Raw genomic sequence first — 19,708 nt, 5'->3', positions numbered from 1 at the left:
TGACAGCAAAGTGCTCTATAGGGATAATATGGTACTATATATGGTACGATCCTAGATGTAAGAGTCTGGGACTCAGGATCGTCTCCGCAGATAGTCTGTGTTGAGGTAGTTTTAGTCCATCAGGGATGGGACAAACTGAAAGTAGGGGACCCACAAATATGGGTCAGCGTGGTCCGATAGTCAATATCATAAGGGGCAAATATGGTGACAAAGCGGTGGCATGCCTTTTTATTTTTATTCTTGCTTATGTATTTTTAACCTGTCTTTTATTCCTGTAAAGCACTTTGAATTACTCTGTGTATGAATTGTGCTATATAAATAAACTTGCCTTGCCTTACTATATGGTATGGTATATGGTACTACTTTGAGGTATGAAGGAGCTGGATCATGAAGGGATTTGTATGTGAGGAGAAGAATTTTAAATTCTATTCTGAATTTTACAGGAAAGCCCCACTGTAACACCAATGAAGAGAAGCTCATGTTATCTGCATGACAATAGTAATTAATAGAGTGCTTCCTAATAACATTGGCTAAGGGAATCATGTATAAGGTGAAGAGAATCGGTCCTAGTTCAGAACCTTGTGGAAATCTTTGTGTGTGGAAGGTTCATCATGATCATGAACAAATTTGAATCTGTCTGATAAAGATTGGAACCATTTTAATGCTGTTCCTTTGATTCCAATCACCCTACGACAGTAACAGGCCCACACCAACCCTGTAAGACACTTTGTGGACCATGGATGGCAGGCCAACATATTACAAACACTTTTCATGGACAGTTCAAAGACACAATGGAAGGAATGTGGATCCATAAATTGGACACTGTATCACCATTATGACAAACATGTTCAACTGTAAAATATTTATGGGTTGAGTCTCTATATTAAAATGTATACTGATTTTCATGTAAATGAACACTAACTGCATGGTTACACACATTTATTGGTGGTTAAAGGTTGCAAGTAAAATTGACAAGGCTGCTGATAAAGTTGCTGATGAGGTTGACTGTCACTAAGTGGCAATGGTGACGATGCTGCTTTAATTTAAACAAAGCACATATTTACATAGGTCTCCACTGTACTTTCCACAGACATAAATTATGTTAAGGTATATCAAACAGAAAATTTCACTAAAACATAACCAGCCTCTGAGGCTAGCTTATTACAGACTAGAACAAAGGAACTCACATTTTACACAGGCAATCGTCAGTGGGTTGTGCTGCAGCTCTGGAGAATAAAAAGGGTTCACACCTGAACCTGATCAGGTAGTTACAACCTCTCAGACAACTTCACTCCTCCTCCTCATGTAGGTTTATCTCCAAGCTTGTTATCAAAACAGTTTTCAGAATTGACTCTGTCACTAATCACTGCACCTGTAGTTCACTGAGTGTACAGGTGCAACAAACAAATTTTAAAGCAAGACTATACTGCCTGGACACAAGTACCACTTTCAGGATTCTGACACATTACATGGGCTGGTTTCACATCTTGTTTTTCTATAGAGCTATTGAAATGTTTACTTGTGACAAAAAAAAAATAGAAACTAAATAGTGCTGAAGCTGCTGGAAACAAGTGTATGAAATTCAGCAAATGTGTATTTTACTTCTCTGAAATCTGAGCTTTGTTTAAAAAACATTGAATGGTAACATTTCTTTTCAGTCCAGTGTTAAGTCCTTTTCAGTGTAGTACTATCATGTAGTTACTTTTGCTATAGTTATTGCTGATTTTCAAAAATCTGTCTTCGATTATTATGACAAGATGGACGTGGTGAAGCTGAATCACAAAACAATGATGTCCACTCTCACTGTTATACTGTGCTACAGTGCCATGTAAGAGTAAAATTCTAAATTTTGCTAAACAATCATACCATTGATCAAAATTTGTACACAAACATTACTTTTCCTTTAACAGATTTCTTATGGTTTTTAGTGGGGAAAAAAAAATCTAACCATTTGTTTTATCAAAAAGAGCTTTTTGTCAGGAATGCAAGTTTAAAGGTGTAAAGTCCTTCATAAAGGAGGTGGGAGTCACAGTGATCCCAAGGTAAACAGTAACTATATATAAGACTTGTCTTGGACCTTGTGTTTGAAAAAGTGTTCAATTGTGGCAGCTGAATTAGTCAAGGAAGTCAGATTCCTTTTAGTAGATTCAGCATTTCTTCCTCAGACCCCTTTGATCAAGACAAGGTTCTGCTTCAGCTCAGTCTTCTGGGAACTGGTTTCCATGTTTTGGCCATTAACGGCACGTGGCCGTCGCAGATTCAGAAAGCTGAAACGTGCTTCCAGGCTGAAGCTCTTCTTGGTACTGAGATTCCTGTGGTTGCTGTTGGTGGGAACATTGTCCAAATCCCTCTCTGCACCTTCTGCCTGGTCACCTGCAGCACAACACACAGTAAATAAACATGCAAGGCCTTTTATGGCTTAGTTAGGTTCACATTGATATATAATGTATTAATGTTGAAAAAGTGTGGTTAGCTAATAGAAATAAACAGTTTATATTAATAGTTTGATGTACACACAAAAATGTTCATTTTAAAAAGTAAATATAGGGTTATTTATTTTTTTTATTACTGGCATGAAACATGTGGCTGAGTATTGGTTCTACTTTCTTTTGATTTTATTCGTGTCAGGGTTAGGTTTGACTGCTACCAGGCCACAAGTTTATAGCAGTTATGAGCTTTTCATTGTATGTGCCAAACAGTTTGTACCAGTTTCACATCGAGTTGTGTTATAGGACCACACATTGTGGATAACGTTGTATAACGAAGTCTCTGTTGAAGCAGATGTGCTGCTTTTGCAGATGAGGCTCTCAGGTTGGTGCGACTGAGAAGTAAGCTCCTATGATGGAGCATGTGTAGTTGAGGTTGGTAGCAGGAGATTTTGTCTTACACTGAATAGACCATAGACCAGCACCATGCATGTCACTTCCACAGTTTTTATTTCCTCTAAGAGAGGTATTTCTCTTATTTTGTCCTCCCATGTAGCTCTGTGAGGCTAAATGACAGAAACAATTCTGTGTATAGCACAGTGCAGCTGAATCAACAGCTCCCTGCAACACTAACTACAAACCAAACATGGGTTTCGCTGCACTAGTGCACACAACAAGCTGCTGACAACTTTATACTTTTTGCTGAGCCAGATGTTATTCCTTTAATTACTTGTATGGTTTGACAGTCTAAAATACAAATACATTTGGTTTACAAGAGCAAATTCTCACAGTGAAGTTAAAGCTATAGTTTTTTATCATTTGTGCTTAAAAGTTCTCAAAAAAGACTAATTGCTTATTAAAATTGTTAAATATGGAAACTGGAAATAAAATTTTCCTAGCCCATTTATATACCGCATACAATGAAATGTACCAAAATATTATCAATATGAACAGTATAGCCTACATTTTTTTGTGACTTGCCAGCAGTGCTAATTTTTGTCTAATTGAAACAACCTGAGCCCAAATAACCACCACAGAATAAAGGGATTAACTAATTAAAGACATATCCACATTGTTACACAAATCTTTACCTGCCCATAGCAAAAACAGTGACAGTGGAGCTGACTAAAACTAAATGGAAGTGAACAGCATGCTGCACCATCTACTATCACAAAACCCCCAATTTCAACCTATGATGTGTACAGTAACATTTGACATAAAAAATTGACTATAACTAATGTTAAAACTACAGCAGGAAAGACTAGTATAAATACGCTGTGGGAAATTTGACAAGGGGTATTTAAGGCTCTGCCACAGTTGATCTTTTCTTCTAAATTTTGGCCTCTATGCTTAAACACACAAAAAGGCAATAACCAGTTTTCCATGACCTACCCCTCTCCAGGTCACAGTCAGGTGATGAAGCACCGCTGCATTCGCTCCGGGGCCCGAGCACTGGAGAGATGAGGCCAAAGTCTGACAGTGAGACAGCGCTGGGAAGATCCAAACTACAAGGTCGGGACAGAGGAACTGGGGAGGACGAATTGGAGGAGGACGGAGTGGGTGATGGAGAGGCAGAAGACAATGAGCTGGCAGAGGGACAGTGCAACAGAAGCTCCCGAGGGCTGCAGGGAGATGAACCCAGGCTGCAGATGGAGCGAGTCTCAGAGTCTTCATCACACATTGTGTTTCCACCATCCTCATTATTGAAAAACACAGATGCCACTGCAGAGGAAGGAGAAGAGAATGGAGTGAGAGGAGAGAAAGAAGGTGGACATGGAGAGAGGAAGGATGAGAAAAATGGCTGATAAAGTGGAAAGGTTAAAGAAGTCAAAAAAAGAAAAGTGTGCAGGGAGTAGTACGATAAAATGTCAAATGTGAAAGAAGGTGGATATGGAGAGATTTGTAAAAGATAGAAAATGTAAAGAGGAAGGAAGAGATGGCAAGAAACGTAAATGATAAGGGTAAGGTAAAGGAGGAAAGAATAAAGTAAAGAATTCGAGAGTGCAATGGAAAAAGTGTAATGTGAGACAAATAGCAAGAGGATGGAGGGGAACTACAGATAAAGACGACAAGGCAGATGTGGGGTGGAGAATAGTCTGATAAGTAAATACAATATTAGTTAGCAAAAGGAGGGACAGAGGAAAGGACAGAAATGGGTCAGAGAAAGACATATGGGGAGTAAAAAACAGGATAAAATGATGAGAAAAAAGCAAAACAGAACAAATTGTGAGAATCTAGATATAAATATAGAAATGAAAAGTTTGTCATTTTTGACATCCAACAGCTGCAGCTTTTCTCAACAATTCAATTCAATTTTATTTGTATAGCGCCAAATCACAGTACAAATCATCTCAAGGCACTTTACAAAAACTAAAAACCCAACAATTCCCTTATGAGCAGCACTTGGCGACAGTGGAGAGGAAAAACTGCCTTTAACGGAAGAAAAAACCTCCAGCAGAACCGGGCTCAGTTTGGGCGGCCATCTACCTCGACCTCAACACAGACCAAAATACACAAACGCTCAGTTTCCTTCCTTTAAATATCAAATTGTCTGTTCATGTCTGACGCTCCACTGTACTGCCTGTCCTCAAATCACTATCACTTAAAAAAGGTGCATCCTAAACATTGGTCCCTAAAACAATGTTACATGACTCCAAGTCAAAGCTCTTTCATGACTTCAATAAACATTAAGTGCAAAGATACAAACCAGAACACATTGTGGGTAAATATTTTCTGGATTCAGCAACTATGTCTGTATGTTTTATTCTCAGCTACAGTGGCAAAGTGATGGATGGTTGCAGTTATAACATGGAAAAATGTTCATGGTACTGTCTACAGACAACCTTAAGTAACTCAGACACTGTCTATGGAAAGATGCATTATTACTGAATTTCAAACAATTTCCACTTTGTAATATTGAACTACACACTTTTTGTTTAAGCAATATTTTCTACATTTTCTAACTGGTGTCTCTCTCTCCTATAAACAGAAACTTGTAATAATACAAATACAGTATTGTTCAAAATAATAGCAGTACAATGTGATTAACCAGAATAATCCAGGTTTTTAGTATATTTTTTATTGCTACATGGCAAACAAGTTACCAGTAGGTGCAGTAGATTCTCAGAAAACAAACAAGACCCAGTATTCATGATATGCACGCTCTTAAAGCTGTGCAATTGGGCAATTAGTTGAAAGGGGTGTGTTCAAAAAAATAGTAGTGTGGCATTCAATCAGTGAGGTAATCAATTTGGTGAAAAAACAGGTGTGAATCAGGTGGCCCCTATTTAAGGATGAAGCCAGCACTTGTTGAACATGCATTTGAAAGCCTGAGACTCCCGGGGGCAGGAGGGTTAGGGTTAGGGTTACAAGTAACTTGTAACCTGAAAATTGTAGGTTCGTGTCACAGGTCCGGCAGGAATTGTCGGTGGCACAGAGTGAATAGCCAGTGCCCTGTCCACCCGCAATACCACGACTGAGGTGAGACCCTTGAGCAGGGCACCGGACCCCCCACTGCACCGGGTGTGTTTGCATGTGAGATCACTGCTGTGTGTGTGCACTTGGGTGGGTTAAATGCAGAGCACAAATTCCAAGTATGGGTCACCATACTTGGCCATGTAAAGTCACTTTCACTTTCAAATGGGTCGTTCAAGACATTGTTCAGAAGAACAGCGTACTTTGATTAAAAAGTTGATTGGAGAGGGGAAAACCTATAAAGACGTGCAAAAAATTATAGGCTGTTCAGCTAAATTGACCTCCAATGCCTTAAAATGGAGGGCAAAACCAGAGAGAAGAAAGAAGAAAACGGAAGAACCTACTGGTAACTTGTTTGCCATGTAGCAATAAAAAATATACTAAAAACCTGGATTATTCTGGTTAGTCACATTGTACTGCTATTATTTGAACAATACTGTACCTTTGATTTTCACACATTTAAAAGGGTGTATGCAGATTAACTTGGGATAGGGTTAGTTTTAGGCTTATGGCAAGCGTCAACCATTAATTTATCTTATAAGGACCATCTTTATGGCATATTTGAAGTAAATGGTTCCACATTTTTAAAATAATGTCCTATTTAACTTTTATGTTTCCCAGATATTTACAACTTTGGCCCTTAGCAGACTTTCTCAGAATCACAACTAGGAATTCAGAAAAAGAGACAGGCGCTCACTGCATATTTTCAAATATAGTAACATAAATGTCAGTCCAGACGAGCCTGTCTCCACTACGCAAATGACAAGTAGCGACAAAGCACTCATCCTTTTATTATGACAAAACAAATACCATTAAAATATCTAGGCTTGTGTAAAGAATAAGTTTAATCAATCAGTTTTCCCAAACAAATGGAACATCAACTATATATGTTTTCTTTTCTTACTGAACCATGACTCCATAAAGTCATTCATTGATTATTATTAACACTGACATTTTGAATATCACCAGGTGAGCAGCAGGTTGACAGCAGAGGAAGGTTTGATCCTTACTAACTGGCCTTTCATCTCATCCTGACAATCTGAGTCACCCTGCAGACTGTAAAGGTAGATGGCCAGAAATATTTCAACATTTTCCTTGAGTTTATGTATCAAGCGTTTCACCAAAAAAGGTGACAGCACTATACTCACTGGAGGTTCTGTCCGACTCCATCTTCAAGCTTGAGATATTGTCACCTGATATGCTGTCTCCCTCAGCGCCCACGCCATGACCTCGGGGACCCATGGCCGAGTTCCGTCGTCTCTCGTGGATCTCGTCAGAAATCATCTCCAGGTTCCTGAGGGCTGACTTGTACTCGCCTTTGGCCAGTGACAGCTTGGCATGCCGTTCATCCACAATCTTCTTCAGGTTCTATGGAGAGACAGTAACATGAAAGAGGATTGTGATCAGACGAGGTATCAGACTGTGATCTTACGACCTGCCACAACACACGCTGACTGCGAACAATCTTGACTGAGCTAATGCTTCAGTCATTTAGATGACAGTACATACAATATGATTTTTTTTTTTTTTTAACAAAAACATTTTTAATGATGCATTTTCAGATTACACCTACAATTATGAGGAATACATGTCATCCATGGCGTCTACCAAACCACAACAGCTGGTCTTTTAAGTATCCATGTTTTAACTGTAAGATGTGTTGAACGAAAACATCAGATTTTAAAATAGTCAAGTCAGAACACTGTAAGACTGTCATATACAGTAAGGCTATCTTAACTCACCACAAGGCACATTTTACAAGCAGGACATGACTATTCAGTGACGCAAACTGGTTTAAAACATACTTCATTGCCACAGTTAGTGAAGGGAAGGCAGATTAGATGATGCTCTAAGAGAACCAAGTAAACAATAACAATGGAGAACAGCATGCCCATAAAAACATTTAGAGGTGAACAGTGAGAATGAAGATGGAGGAAACTTACCTCGAGCTGCAGATAGTACTTTGCCTTCATCTCAAAGTAGGGCCTGCAGGAGCGGAGAGGAAGAGTTTAGAGCAGATGGGAAAAACAGTAACCCAAAAAACAGCTGTATGCATCATCACCATGGCAACCAGGAGGACAGGTGAGATAATGAGGTTGATATTGGATAAAGCAAGATCCAGAAGCACATTAAGGATGCACTGAACCAATCACCACTAAATACAAGAGTTAGACCATTAACTTTTTCATCCACTGCTTAAGTGTGATAAGAAATTACTGTTTCAGTCACTATTCCTCCAGGAAAAAGCTACGTGTTGGTTCAATTTCTGCTCAGTCATTTGTAACACACGGTGTATGGCCATCACCAGTCAAAAGTTTGGACACACTTTACCATTGAGTTGAATGAGAAAGTGTGTCCAAACCTTTGACTGGTACGGTACGGTACGGTACGGTACGGTACGGTACGGTACGGTACGGTACGGTACACACGCACGCACAGCAACAATAAACAACAAATAGACACTGCAGATTGGTGGGGCCAGTAACTGCACATCAGCAATATACAGCTCCAGGACCAGGGACACCTGCAGAAGGTACAGAGAGAGAGGGGACAAACTATGGGAGAGAGAGAGAGAGAGCACAAAGTTTTTGCTTTTATGAATATATTTATTTTAAATATATAGAAAATCACAGCATTTCATTGAGTATCCTAAACTCAGTGTCCCTTTTTTGGAAATGGTGCTGCATAAGAATGAAATTAAGAACAGCAAGTCAACATTTACACATCAAATTAGCAAAATATCCTGACTTTCTTTTGAAAATGCATCTTTGGTTTTGTAATATGATGCTTTCAGTAGTACCATGTAATAATACGTGACTGTTTCCGCAAATATTCTAACTTTATTCACAACCCCCCCCCCCCCAGTTACAGTTTCATGTTAAAGCAAAACAAATTTTCTCCAAGAACCACAACATTTCAAAAAACTAGCCAAAATTACACAAGACTACACATGTGCAACTGCAGTTTTATATGTTATCAGCAGTTCACAGGTACCAACATGCACATTGACTCACTACACTACACTTCCATCGCTTCCCCTCTACAACATTAGCACGCTGTAACAACCACTTCCAAGTGATGCAGCTATTAAGTGAGACAGACTCTTACTTGGACTTGTTGATTGTGCGCTTTAGTTTCTTCTCCAGCTGCTTCATGCGAGCAATCACTGATGTGTATTTGGCAGCTGTCTCCTTGTGCACCAGTTCACTTTTCACCTTACTGTGCTCGGCCTCCATCACCTGAAACAGCCAGTAAGGAATCACCATCAGCCCTTCACTGAAGTATATTGCACACACAAACAATTTGAATACAGTACAGCAGCTCTCAGTGTGCTTTCCTGTAAATCAACAATATATGCAGTTAAATAAAAAATAAAAATAAAACATTGAAACAAAAAGAAAAAGTGTAGAGAAGAACTTCAAGATGATTGCTGCACTGACACCACTAGTACACAAGGGGCTGTTTGCTGTGATCTGTTGTCCAGACAAACATGGATTAAGTGTTCAGAGTGATGGCACTAGGAAAGAAACTGTACTAGAAGATTAACAATCAACAGGGTCATCCATTAGTCTCAAGTTAAATATAGGATCAGTGTAATTAAGGTGATTTGCTTTAGAATAACGCTTAGATCAGGATATGACCAATGTATGACAACATTTAGGTGACCGTATTATCAAAAAAATATACACAAATAAATGCTCAGCAGAGAACCAAGACAAAAACATGTTTTTGTATCAGATCACTGCCCCCTCTGTCCTCTCCTCACCCGCTGGGTGGCATGGTTCAGCATCTCTTGCCAGGCAGAATCAAACTGCCAGTTGTCTTCCTCTAACAGCCTCTGCTCAGCCAAGGAGATGGTCTCTTTTGCTGCCTGCAGAACCTCAGTGGATCTCTGGAACTCCTGGGTGGCCTTCTGAGCCTCCAGCTGTGCCTGAAATGCCGACATAGGCAGACAGACCATTATCAAAGCTGTTGTAAACAAATTAGTTATCAAATCACTAATGGTTCCAGCAGTGATGTCCTCCTAGGTACCTTTGTAGTAAAACATTACAGACCACCTGTTTTTTTGTTTGGAATTGATTGTTTGCTAAAATTGCTATGAACAATTTTTGTGATATAATAAACTTCATTTGGCCTTTAACATCTAAACTTTATCCATTATCTACAAGTATGGGGAATTTATTGCTTAAAAATGGGAGTTCACAACAAATAATGTCATGTGAAGTTTATTTTTTTGACAGCAAAAATCTTTTTCCAAAGGTAATCTATTGACTACGGAGTGTAACAAATAGTGAATAAGCTTCATTTCAGTGTGAAACTAGTTTAATTGTACATCTCGACTACGAAAGTCCTTTCGCAAGTTTTTTTAATATTGAACTCCACAACATCATGAAACCACCGTGGGACTGCACAGTTGTACTGGTCAATAGAGCTGATTTTTTCAGAATTCTTCTGTTTTCGTGTTAAAAGTCGTTCCTCATTTTAACGTGTAGAAAACAGCAAAGCTCTTCGTTGCGACAGTGCAGCACTCTGATAAGACTTTCTGGTAATACTTCATGTCACCAAGTGGGTTATGTGTGAATGGATAATCATTTCCACACGTATTTGCTTATGGATCAAAGGAGAGGTTAGACTAATTAGCACATGTAACTGGTACAGCCATGCAGCCAGTCACTTGTCATATTCATCATGTCGAGGCTTATTGAACTATTTGGTATCACAACAATTTAACTGAATAAAACCAACAAGAGACAGAAATACCTGTGTAGGTGTTTCCTAACTTTTTCTTGCCACTGTATGAACACAATACATAGTGTATATGAAAATCACTAGTTGCCAACTGAAATGACTGATTTTGCAAACACACAACCACCTCGATTGAGGCCACTAAAATCACACACTGAAAATAACCTTAGTTAACTCAATCAGAACCAACGTTTCCTTGCCAATCCCTTCAGTTTGGGTTAACTCCCAAATGTCAACACACTCAGTTTCAGGTGTTTTATTTAAATGTTTTTTGTCATATAATTCTGCCTGATCACACTTTACTGTCTTTTGTGCATGGGGTCATAGTCATGCTGAGAAGGGACAGTTTTCCCCAAACTGATGCGAACTAGCATTGTATATTGTGTCATTAGTGAACAGTCCAAACAGCCAAAAAAAAAAAAATTAAACCATGTAGAAACAAGTAATTTTGTCCCTATTGTGTTAAGTTGATGCACGCAATTCTTCAACATCTTTGTTCCTTCAACATCAAATGTATGTTGACTCACAAGTTGTGCTTGGGCTTAGTCTACAGTGGTGTAATTACATAGCAGATCACTTCTTTTAACATTGTGTATTTACTGAATCCCATTTTGACCAAAGATGACAAGAAGCTCTCATTTCGATCTTTCTCTCATTGCTATTTCTGGCTTTTCTTTTAATTTTACTTCCTTCACAGGGTTTGGGTTAGGTCTCCCACTCTGGCTCTCTACTTCAAACTGGTTCAGACAGGCTCCCTGATATGTTGGGCTATTGGCAAATAAGTATGGTGGCTGGATTTGTTAGAGCATTAATTTGACTGGGGGTTGAACAACCTTCAGTTGGGTTAGAGTTAGGGGGTCGGACTAAATCAGGGTTAGGGACCAGATTAGGGTCCCGAAAACATGAAACCTAATCACCAAGACTGCAAAGAAAAATACATCTCTTCTTGCTAAAAGGTAAAACATTCTTCAGAAAGGCACCAAACTTTTCTATAACCTTTCACTCATCTGTGGGAACTACATGAATGTAAATATGATAGTACTTTGGTAAATACTTTTCTCTGTTCATTATATTTATTTTCATGCTGTCAAAGATATTGTATTAATCATGTCATTACAGGGCCTGCACATCCAAAGGCCAAATATTTGCGAGGGCGTCTAACCCGGTATAAACTAGTTAAATTTAAGACTGTTAAGATGTTTCTAATACAACGTTCAGTGACATTTAAGACAAAACCTAAGGAAATACAAACTACCAACAGTGAAAATATTCTTTTCCAAATAAACACTCCAATATCTGTTAAAAACGAATATTAAGGTCAAAGTTTACGAGAATTAAATGTGTTTAATGTGAAAGAAAAACACAAAACGGTAATATTACTAAATCATGATATAATAATCTCAGAAACAGAAATATCAACAGGAATTAAGCGAATAACAGCCTGATAGTATTCTACCATGGAAAACCTATTCAGCAGAAATATATCTGTCACATTAGTCTGACTGAACAAAAAGTTAATTTTGTTCCTTTATTCTCTTGTGTTTTACCACAGCTTTTATTCTGCACAAGACAATAAAAAAAAAAAAATTCTAGTTTTGTCAAAGCTTTGGACAGATTTCCCTTTCCCTCTCCGTGCTCTTTGTAAACAAAGCTCAGCCAATGTGCAAGTGAACGTGTGTTTGGTACAGACACAAACGCACAGCTCATGCTTTAGATGACTCACAACACACTGTGCACGCTTCATGTGAGACGCTACATGCTGCAGACGCTACGCTGACAGCATACATTGTTAAATTAAACACAGAAATACACATCCAATCTTGAGTCTTTCGGTTTTTTTATTAATGTACATTGCATCGTCTAATCTGTTCAGGACAGTCAAAAACCAAAATCATCAGCACATGGAAGGCTGCATTCACAGTCACACTGAAAGTCAAAGCCTCATTCAAGCTGCATTAGTTTCATCACAGCATCTCGTGTAGTGACTCAGAGGTGGGTATGGTGCCTGCGTGTCTGAATGCGTACTAATGATGGACGTAATAATTCTGGTCCCAGTCAAACTGCTAGACTGTGACCACAGGTCATGCTAGAGGAGATACAGCGTCACAGAAAGCTCAAACATCTGTTCACGTCAACGACCACAACCACTGACACTGACACGCAGGAGTGAATAAATTTCACATGGTACTTGTGTGGAGTGAACGTAGGTACTGTATATTTTGGACATACTCATTCCTGCTCTTGATCAATTGTAAACCACCAGTCCTAAGATACGGATAATCCAACAGTCTCTGATGTATAGATCTGATGTTTATATTATACCTGGAGTCAAAGTTCACCTGAATCACTTGTCTCCACCTGTCACTGCTCACTGGACGCTGCCTGCTGCTCATCTGTCACTGCAAATAAATATTTCATATCTGAGTGAGTGAGAAACCAATGGAAGAAGCACAGAGAGCACGACACAGGTTTCCTGAACAAGCAAAGGAAACCATGAGTCAAGTTAGATATGTTTTTACTGTGAGAGCAGTGAAAGTGAAATTATATAAAGAAACGGCAGAAAAGTGGGGAAAAAAGTTGAAAAGGGAGGACAGAGAGGTGCTGAAAGTGTGAGGAAAACAATGCACACAGAAAACAACTTAAAAAGTAAATTCCAAGAATAGGAGGGTAGAAGGGAAATGTAAGAAATTATCCAGGAAGTCACGGTTTGTACTAACAATTCATAAAAAGAACAGAGGGGAAAAAGGGAATAAAAGAAAAAATTAGCAGAAAGTCAGGATGACCACACCCAAACAAAGCCTCCAGTAAAGCACTGTACTCAACAAATCAAGGCTTCCAAAAACATCAATTAATTAAACCTCTGCTAGAGCAGACGAACATAAGCTAAACTTCACACCATGACGTGCTGTGAAACTGATCCAAGGTCAGCATGATGGCAGTGACAAACAGCTCGCTTTGAGTCATTTTTATTTGTAAATGACCATTCACAAAATTCTCACCAACTCATAACCTTTAATATAAATGTTAAACATTAAAGGAGAAAAACACCTACAAACTCCATCTGGCTGATTTTATTTCCAATAGTCATTTTACCATCTGTTAAATAAATAAATCTAGATTCCTGGCTCAAATGTAATAAAGCTCAGGTTTATTACCAAATGCTTTTGAGTTGAAAGTCCAAATTGTTGTTGGACTAAGGTTCACCCATTAAAATAAAAATGATAGAAGTCAAAACCCACTTTAGACCTGACAGGTACCTCTTCTGGCAACAGGGTTAGGGTTAGGTTCATAACCCTTAGCCTGCATTAGAATAATGGGCAAAACTTTCAACAGATCAGTTCATTCAGAATGACGTCGAGCTAAATAACAGGAGGACACAGTATATCTGACAAGGAGCTCATTTAAATTGTTTTCCTCAGTGAAAGTGCTAAGAGCCAACAGATCCTTTATCACCTTTTTCTAAATTAGAGTATATGCAACACCTTCATAATTTTATGGTCTAACTTCTGTGTATTTTTACTGTGCTGTAGATTGTACCAGCAGATCCCCATGACCATAAATAGAAATAAGCAGGTATGGACATTGTGCTGTGTATACTGTAGAGCGTACTGTTTCGTTGTAAAGCCTTAGTGAATGAAATATCCAGATCTGGACATCTGTGCATTTGTACTGTGCATGAAAAGTACTTGGAAGTTGAACCACCAGAATTTCATGGACAGTGACCATGATCTCACACACAAATACACACATCCCAGTTCAGTTTTTGCATGGAAAGCAGCCTCAATAAGAGTATCAACAACTAGTATTGGTATCAACATCGACAAAATACTAAAGACACTCATCTCCAATAGGGACACAGGCAAAACGTCCATAGTGAATTTAGCATTTTAAAAGTATTCATTTACAGTCCAGAGCACTAAACACGGTTACAGCTGAAATCAGGTCATTCTAAACTCAAGTTTAGGAAGTGAAAACATTCAAATCAGGAACACAGGTGTGTTTCTGATTTCTAGCATAACACGTTTTGTTACAAATTATAGGCTTTTTATTGGACTATCTGACTGTCTTAGTGCCTTGATCAATAGTATTCATGCTTTCAAGATCAATGGTTTGATTTTCAATGGGAACCCCAGATACTGAAGGGAAAGCCAAAAATGATTCTGGATGAAATTTTCAACTAAACTTATACAATTTGTAGTTTTGTGACAAAGCTCAGATCTGGATAAAGACCACAGAACAAGCAAAACCTGAAACTATCTTGCAGTTCATACAACAAGTGGACGTCATTGATTCTGGCCACAAATCTGATTAATCTCTCCTTTAACATCGTGAACATTAAACAGAATAAAAATTATGATCAGAGAACATAATTTAAATGTTCTGGGTAAAAAAGAAAAAACTTGAGCAAGGGGAAGTCCAACTGCAGTGTCACTTTACAGAAACTCACCACTGCTTGTATTTCATCACACAACAAATTACCTCTTATGCTTATCGAGATTATTTATGTCTATGTACGTAAACAAATGCCACTCATAGCCCCCACATACAGGGAATAAAACCTAAAATCTAAGACATTGCACCTTAAAACCTTTTAGAGTCTCACTGAATCCCTGAGCTTCCTGATTGAGAACTAACAGGCCTCTTATCGGCATGTGCAGGTGGCAGCTTCCCCCTTTGTTCACACACGCACGCACGCACACACACTATGCTGAGGCCAGAAAAGGGAACTGAAATCCTCCACCCACAACTACCATTTTGAAACTGCTTCCAATTTGTTCTGCATGAAAATATTATTTTCTCCTCTAGAAGCAACAACAAGTTGGACAAATGTTATTAGAAAGACAAGGTGTTGTAAACCTCATAACCTGTCACCTATACAGGAGTACAGGTGGACAGCAGCTCACTGCAGATCTTTCCTTTGCTGATTTCATCCATTGCATCCATTTCCCACCTAACCAACAGGCCTGTCCCTTTTCTGGATGAGGACAGGAGACTTGTCTGCTGAAGGACCTAAGATAGTTTAGATTGAACTGCCTTAAAAACAAAATAAACAACTTGTGACTGAATTAAATTCCACAACAATAAAACCATAAATGACCCCCCGGACCATGTGGCCTTTGTATGGGAGGACATGGTCACAGCTTTGTAAAAACACTAGGACCACAACTTTTCTCAGCAACTGTCATTGTTGACTGACCTGTCTGGCCATCCTGCGTGCCTCCCAGTAAGGCTTGGACTCCTCCACGGCTTTGCCGATCTTATTCACCAGCTCATCTAACTTCACAGTGGCCTCCACCAGAACCGAGCGGAACTTCTGCCTTGCATCCTGATTCAAAGGTGGAAAAAAAAGGAAAGATATCTGTTTTTTATGTTGTGATAAACAAGAAGTAATTCTACAAAAAACAGTCCACCTCGTGTGCTTCTTGGCCTCTGGTTATGAGGGTCCTGCAGCAGTCTGAGGTTGAATATCGTTTCAGGTAGATATCAACAACAAGACAGTTTGGTTTCTTTGATGTCTGGACTTCAGTCGTATCATGCTGCTCTCCTTTCCTCTCTAACTTGGCTTTTAGCCCCTGTCTGTCAAACTGATCCTTCAGCCCTTCATCCAGTCTCTACAGCTCAATCACCCCATGAAAAGCCCGATTCCATCCACTGATCATTTCACACAGAACAACTGATGCATTTACACTGTTCTTTCACAAAACACATGCAACGTCACAGCTGTCAAAAACATTATATGAGCCACATTAGGAGCACCGTGTACATGTCAGTGAGCTATTTATTTGTTAGCATTCAGCGTCATTTCATCATCATCAAGTAATTTTACTTTAATAAGTTTTATGACCAAATACTTGCAATATTCCCATCAGGCTCATGTTTACACCATGTTTAATGCCAATAATCATGACCCTGAGGCTGGAGCTTGTGCTTGGATTTACTGTATGTTAACTACAGCAGCTAATTTCCAAAAATGTAAATATAAACACACTAAATGCCTTCTCTCTTTTAGGTTTAATTTTCAATTTCTCACCTCAAACTTGAAATAACATCTATACATTAAAAACACAAATTTATTTTCAACATTTTACTATTAAGCTTTTATTTAGTCTATAAAAGATCCATCTGAAAAAGCTGTTATTCCAACAAGAACCAACGCCACATTAAACTTAAAGGTATAGAGCTACGTACTCAGCAATAAAAGTGCTGGATTTAGTGGAAGGGTCAGGATGTGTTATAGATGTGTCGTCATCATCGCGTTTGGAGAAAGTTACAAGATGCTTGACAGCAGCAAACCTGCATATTTCACAAAAGTGATTTTGTAAAGCATGAATCACTTTTTGTTCTGTTCCACTGCATTAAAGCACCGTCCTCTCTGCGTCCTCATCAATATGTTGTTAAAGGGTAAATAGTTGAAAAACTTAATCAGCTTTATGTATTTTTGTTTTGTATAAAATCTGCTGTGATGATGTGACTGCTGTCAGGGACCAGGTGGCACCTCTAGACACCTGCACCACTGTGTGGGGGTTGTGTTGAACCAACAGCTTCTGTCACTCAGGATTAACATGATAAATACTATAATTTTGCATTTTAGGTGGAATGTGAATTGTACCAAGTGTGCAAATACTATTTTTTCGTCTCCTCAGACACCTGCGTTTTGCGCACAGGTAAACCTTTGGTACAGATTCTATGCACAGTCATGTGAGGCCCCAGTTCCTTGTTTGTACAAGAGTCCTGACAGCAAAATGGGAACCGTTTACAGCCTGGACACAGAGGAAAGGACCGGTTATAGTTCAGTGTTTAGAAACACACCGGTCTAAAGGGTTAAAGGTGAGGTTGTACCTCAGGCTGGTCTGTTCACATGCGCTGCCTGTGTGATTAGAAATACACCGATAACCTTCAGAGCTGAGTGTTTACCGGACTGACCTCCAGCTCGGTCTCACATCGGTTGATGTCGTCGGTGGACTGGTTGAGTTTCTCCAGCTCGCCCTGAAAACACAGATGAAGCATCAGGGAGGAGAACACAATTATTCCTGCGGTTTTGATTACAACTTTCTGTATTTCTGTTTCTTGTTTCACGGAAATTAGTTCAAATTCCGACTGTCCTCATTTATAAACCGATTTTAATGAACCTTTGTTATGCGCCAAGGGTGTAAATGCACATTTTCTTACATAAGCTGCAGTTTCTTTCTACGTCACAGCCAAACAGCCTAACACTAACCCTAACCCTAAGACGAGTCTTAGTTAACAAGTAACGAGAACATGTGAAGTTTAAATCGCTCATGAACGAGAAACCGTGAGGAAACGCAAACGCTGCGTGTTGTTGCGGCACCTGCTCTTCACCGAAAATGCATCGACGGAATCATCAGCGGTGAAGCTCAATCCAGGTACAGAGATACCTGGATTCTCGGGTCCACTTCTTCGTCTTCATGCTGAGTCTCGTCGTTGGACCAACGCTCCTTATCTACCTGCTCCATGCTGGAGGTGAAGGCGTCACAGCCGAACAAAGACGGTCTGCGCTCGGAGGCACCGCAGACTCGTCCGACTCCCGAGAACAGCTCGGGCCCGCACTCGTTTGTCTAAAACGTGATTATTTCGGGGGAAAGACCATCGTGGGGTGTGTCGTGTGCCGAGCCGGGAAACGTCTTCCCGCACGGAGCCGCAGCTGTAATAACCCGAGTTCCGCGTCAGACCGGGACCGCCTCCTCCCGCAGAGCTGCGGCCTCCGTGAGGGACGAGTGCCGTGTAGCGGCCGGTTCATGTATTGATTGGCAGCTTGCAAATGAGAAGCCAGACTGAACAGTAACAATCATAAATTCATCTGTATCGATGCATCCATTTACAGCCATGTTAGTGCTGTTGGACCAGGTACAGGGCAGAGCCGTGAAATGAAGTTTCAGACACTTATGAATCATTGGTTGAGACACATTAACAGGATGTTTGCACCAATAGGATGAATTTGTCTTGACTGAATTCACTCTGATATAAAATGCTCTAACTGTGATTTCATCCATATCAACAGCACTTTGAGTTGGGTCCTGATCTTTGGACTCAATGTGAGGTCTCTCTCTCACACACACACACACACACACACACACAGGTCTTGTGGGTGTGTGTATGCATCAGTATGTGACACACCAGGTGTGCACCAGTGCCACAGTGATAAATTCACCAACTTGATCATTTCTCAGCCTGATAACTTTGTGTTGTGATGCAAATTCGTGACTTGTCTTTGAAGCTACACATACAGGGCATTTTATTCAGTTAGAAGCCACCCTAACAAACAATATCCAATTATGGACAATAATTTAACTATTGGCTTTATGGTATAAAGCATTTGCAGATTTCCTGGTGTGCATAAAGTATCCGATTTGTTTATGTGCAAGTTGTGATGTCATGATCAAAGTCACATTTGACCTTCACCAACACATCTTTTCTGTGAAAATTAGATTTTTCTGGCTTTAGGAAGCAAAACAAGGTCACAGTCTGGGCAAAGATCCCGTTTTCTTTCAATCACACTGACGACAGTAAAATGAATAAAAATGCAGCCCTGCATCAACAAAAACACCTGATTAGGTTAGTTTGCTTATATTGAAACGACATGCTTTGGGTGAGGAAGTGGATGTGACTTGGGTTAAAACATATTCAGTAAAAATGTACCAGTTAGCATCAACGTGAGGCAAAAAAAAAAAGAAGCATTTGATGCCTTGGCAATGGGAACAGACTGAGAAAAAAAATTTAATATGGGAGATTCCAATAAAGAAATAAAAATTGGAAAGCAATGTTATATTTATTCTGGTATTTGCGTCACAGATCTCCACTCTATTATGCAGTTTTCCAAATATTCCATCTATTCCAGCCCTCAGGTGGACTTGCCAAGACAGCAAGTTCCTGATATCCACTAAAGTCATGGAGGTTTTGTCCTGACAGGTGGATGGCTGACATGAAAAATGTATAATGAGCATAGTTATTTTGTCATGAGCCGTATGAGCCTTTTCTGAGATCTGAAGTTACCATCTGTGAGCGAGGGAGTGGCTGATTAAGTCCTGGGCAGAGCTGTCTTA

General features: G+C 39.5%; 1 protein-coding gene across 5 annotated transcripts; it reads right to left on the bottom strand.

Moving 5' to 3' along the window:
• Positions 1–922: 922 nt before the first annotated feature.
• On the bottom strand, positions 923–18,499 carry sh3bp5b (SH3-domain binding protein 5b (BTK-associated)). 5 transcript variants are annotated; one of them, XM_026316710.2, is made up of 9 exons: positions 18,044–18,445; positions 17,571–17,633; positions 15,844–15,972; positions 9,667–9,831; positions 9,009–9,139; positions 7,844–7,886; positions 7,094–7,268; positions 3,819–4,148; positions 923–2,373 (listed from the first exon to the last, which is right to left on the bottom strand). In XM_026316710.2, exons 1-9 carry the CDS (start codon positions 18,119–18,121, stop codon positions 2,162–2,164), a joined length of 1,326 nt encoding a protein of 441 aa, XP_026172495.1. In that variant the 5' UTR covers positions 18,122–18,445; the 3' UTR covers positions 923–2,161. The 5 variants fall into 5 exon arrangements, with proteins under 5 accessions (XP_026172495.1, XP_026172494.1, XP_026172497.1 ...); XM_026316709.2 differs by having other exon boundaries at positions 7,049–7,268; positions 18,044–18,440; XM_026316712.2 differs by lacking the exon at positions 15,844–15,972 and having other exon boundaries at positions 7,049–7,268; positions 18,044–18,434.
• Positions 18,500–19,708: the final 1,209 nt, after the last annotated feature.

Source organism: Mastacembelus armatus, chromosome 16 (genome assembly GCF_900324485.2).
Source record: "Mastacembelus armatus chromosome 16, fMasArm1.2, whole genome shotgun sequence".
NCBI classification, from domain to species: Eukaryota; Metazoa; Chordata; class Actinopteri; order Synbranchiformes; family Mastacembelidae; genus Mastacembelus; species Mastacembelus armatus.
This window is presented reverse-complemented; position numbering and strand designations above follow the sequence as displayed.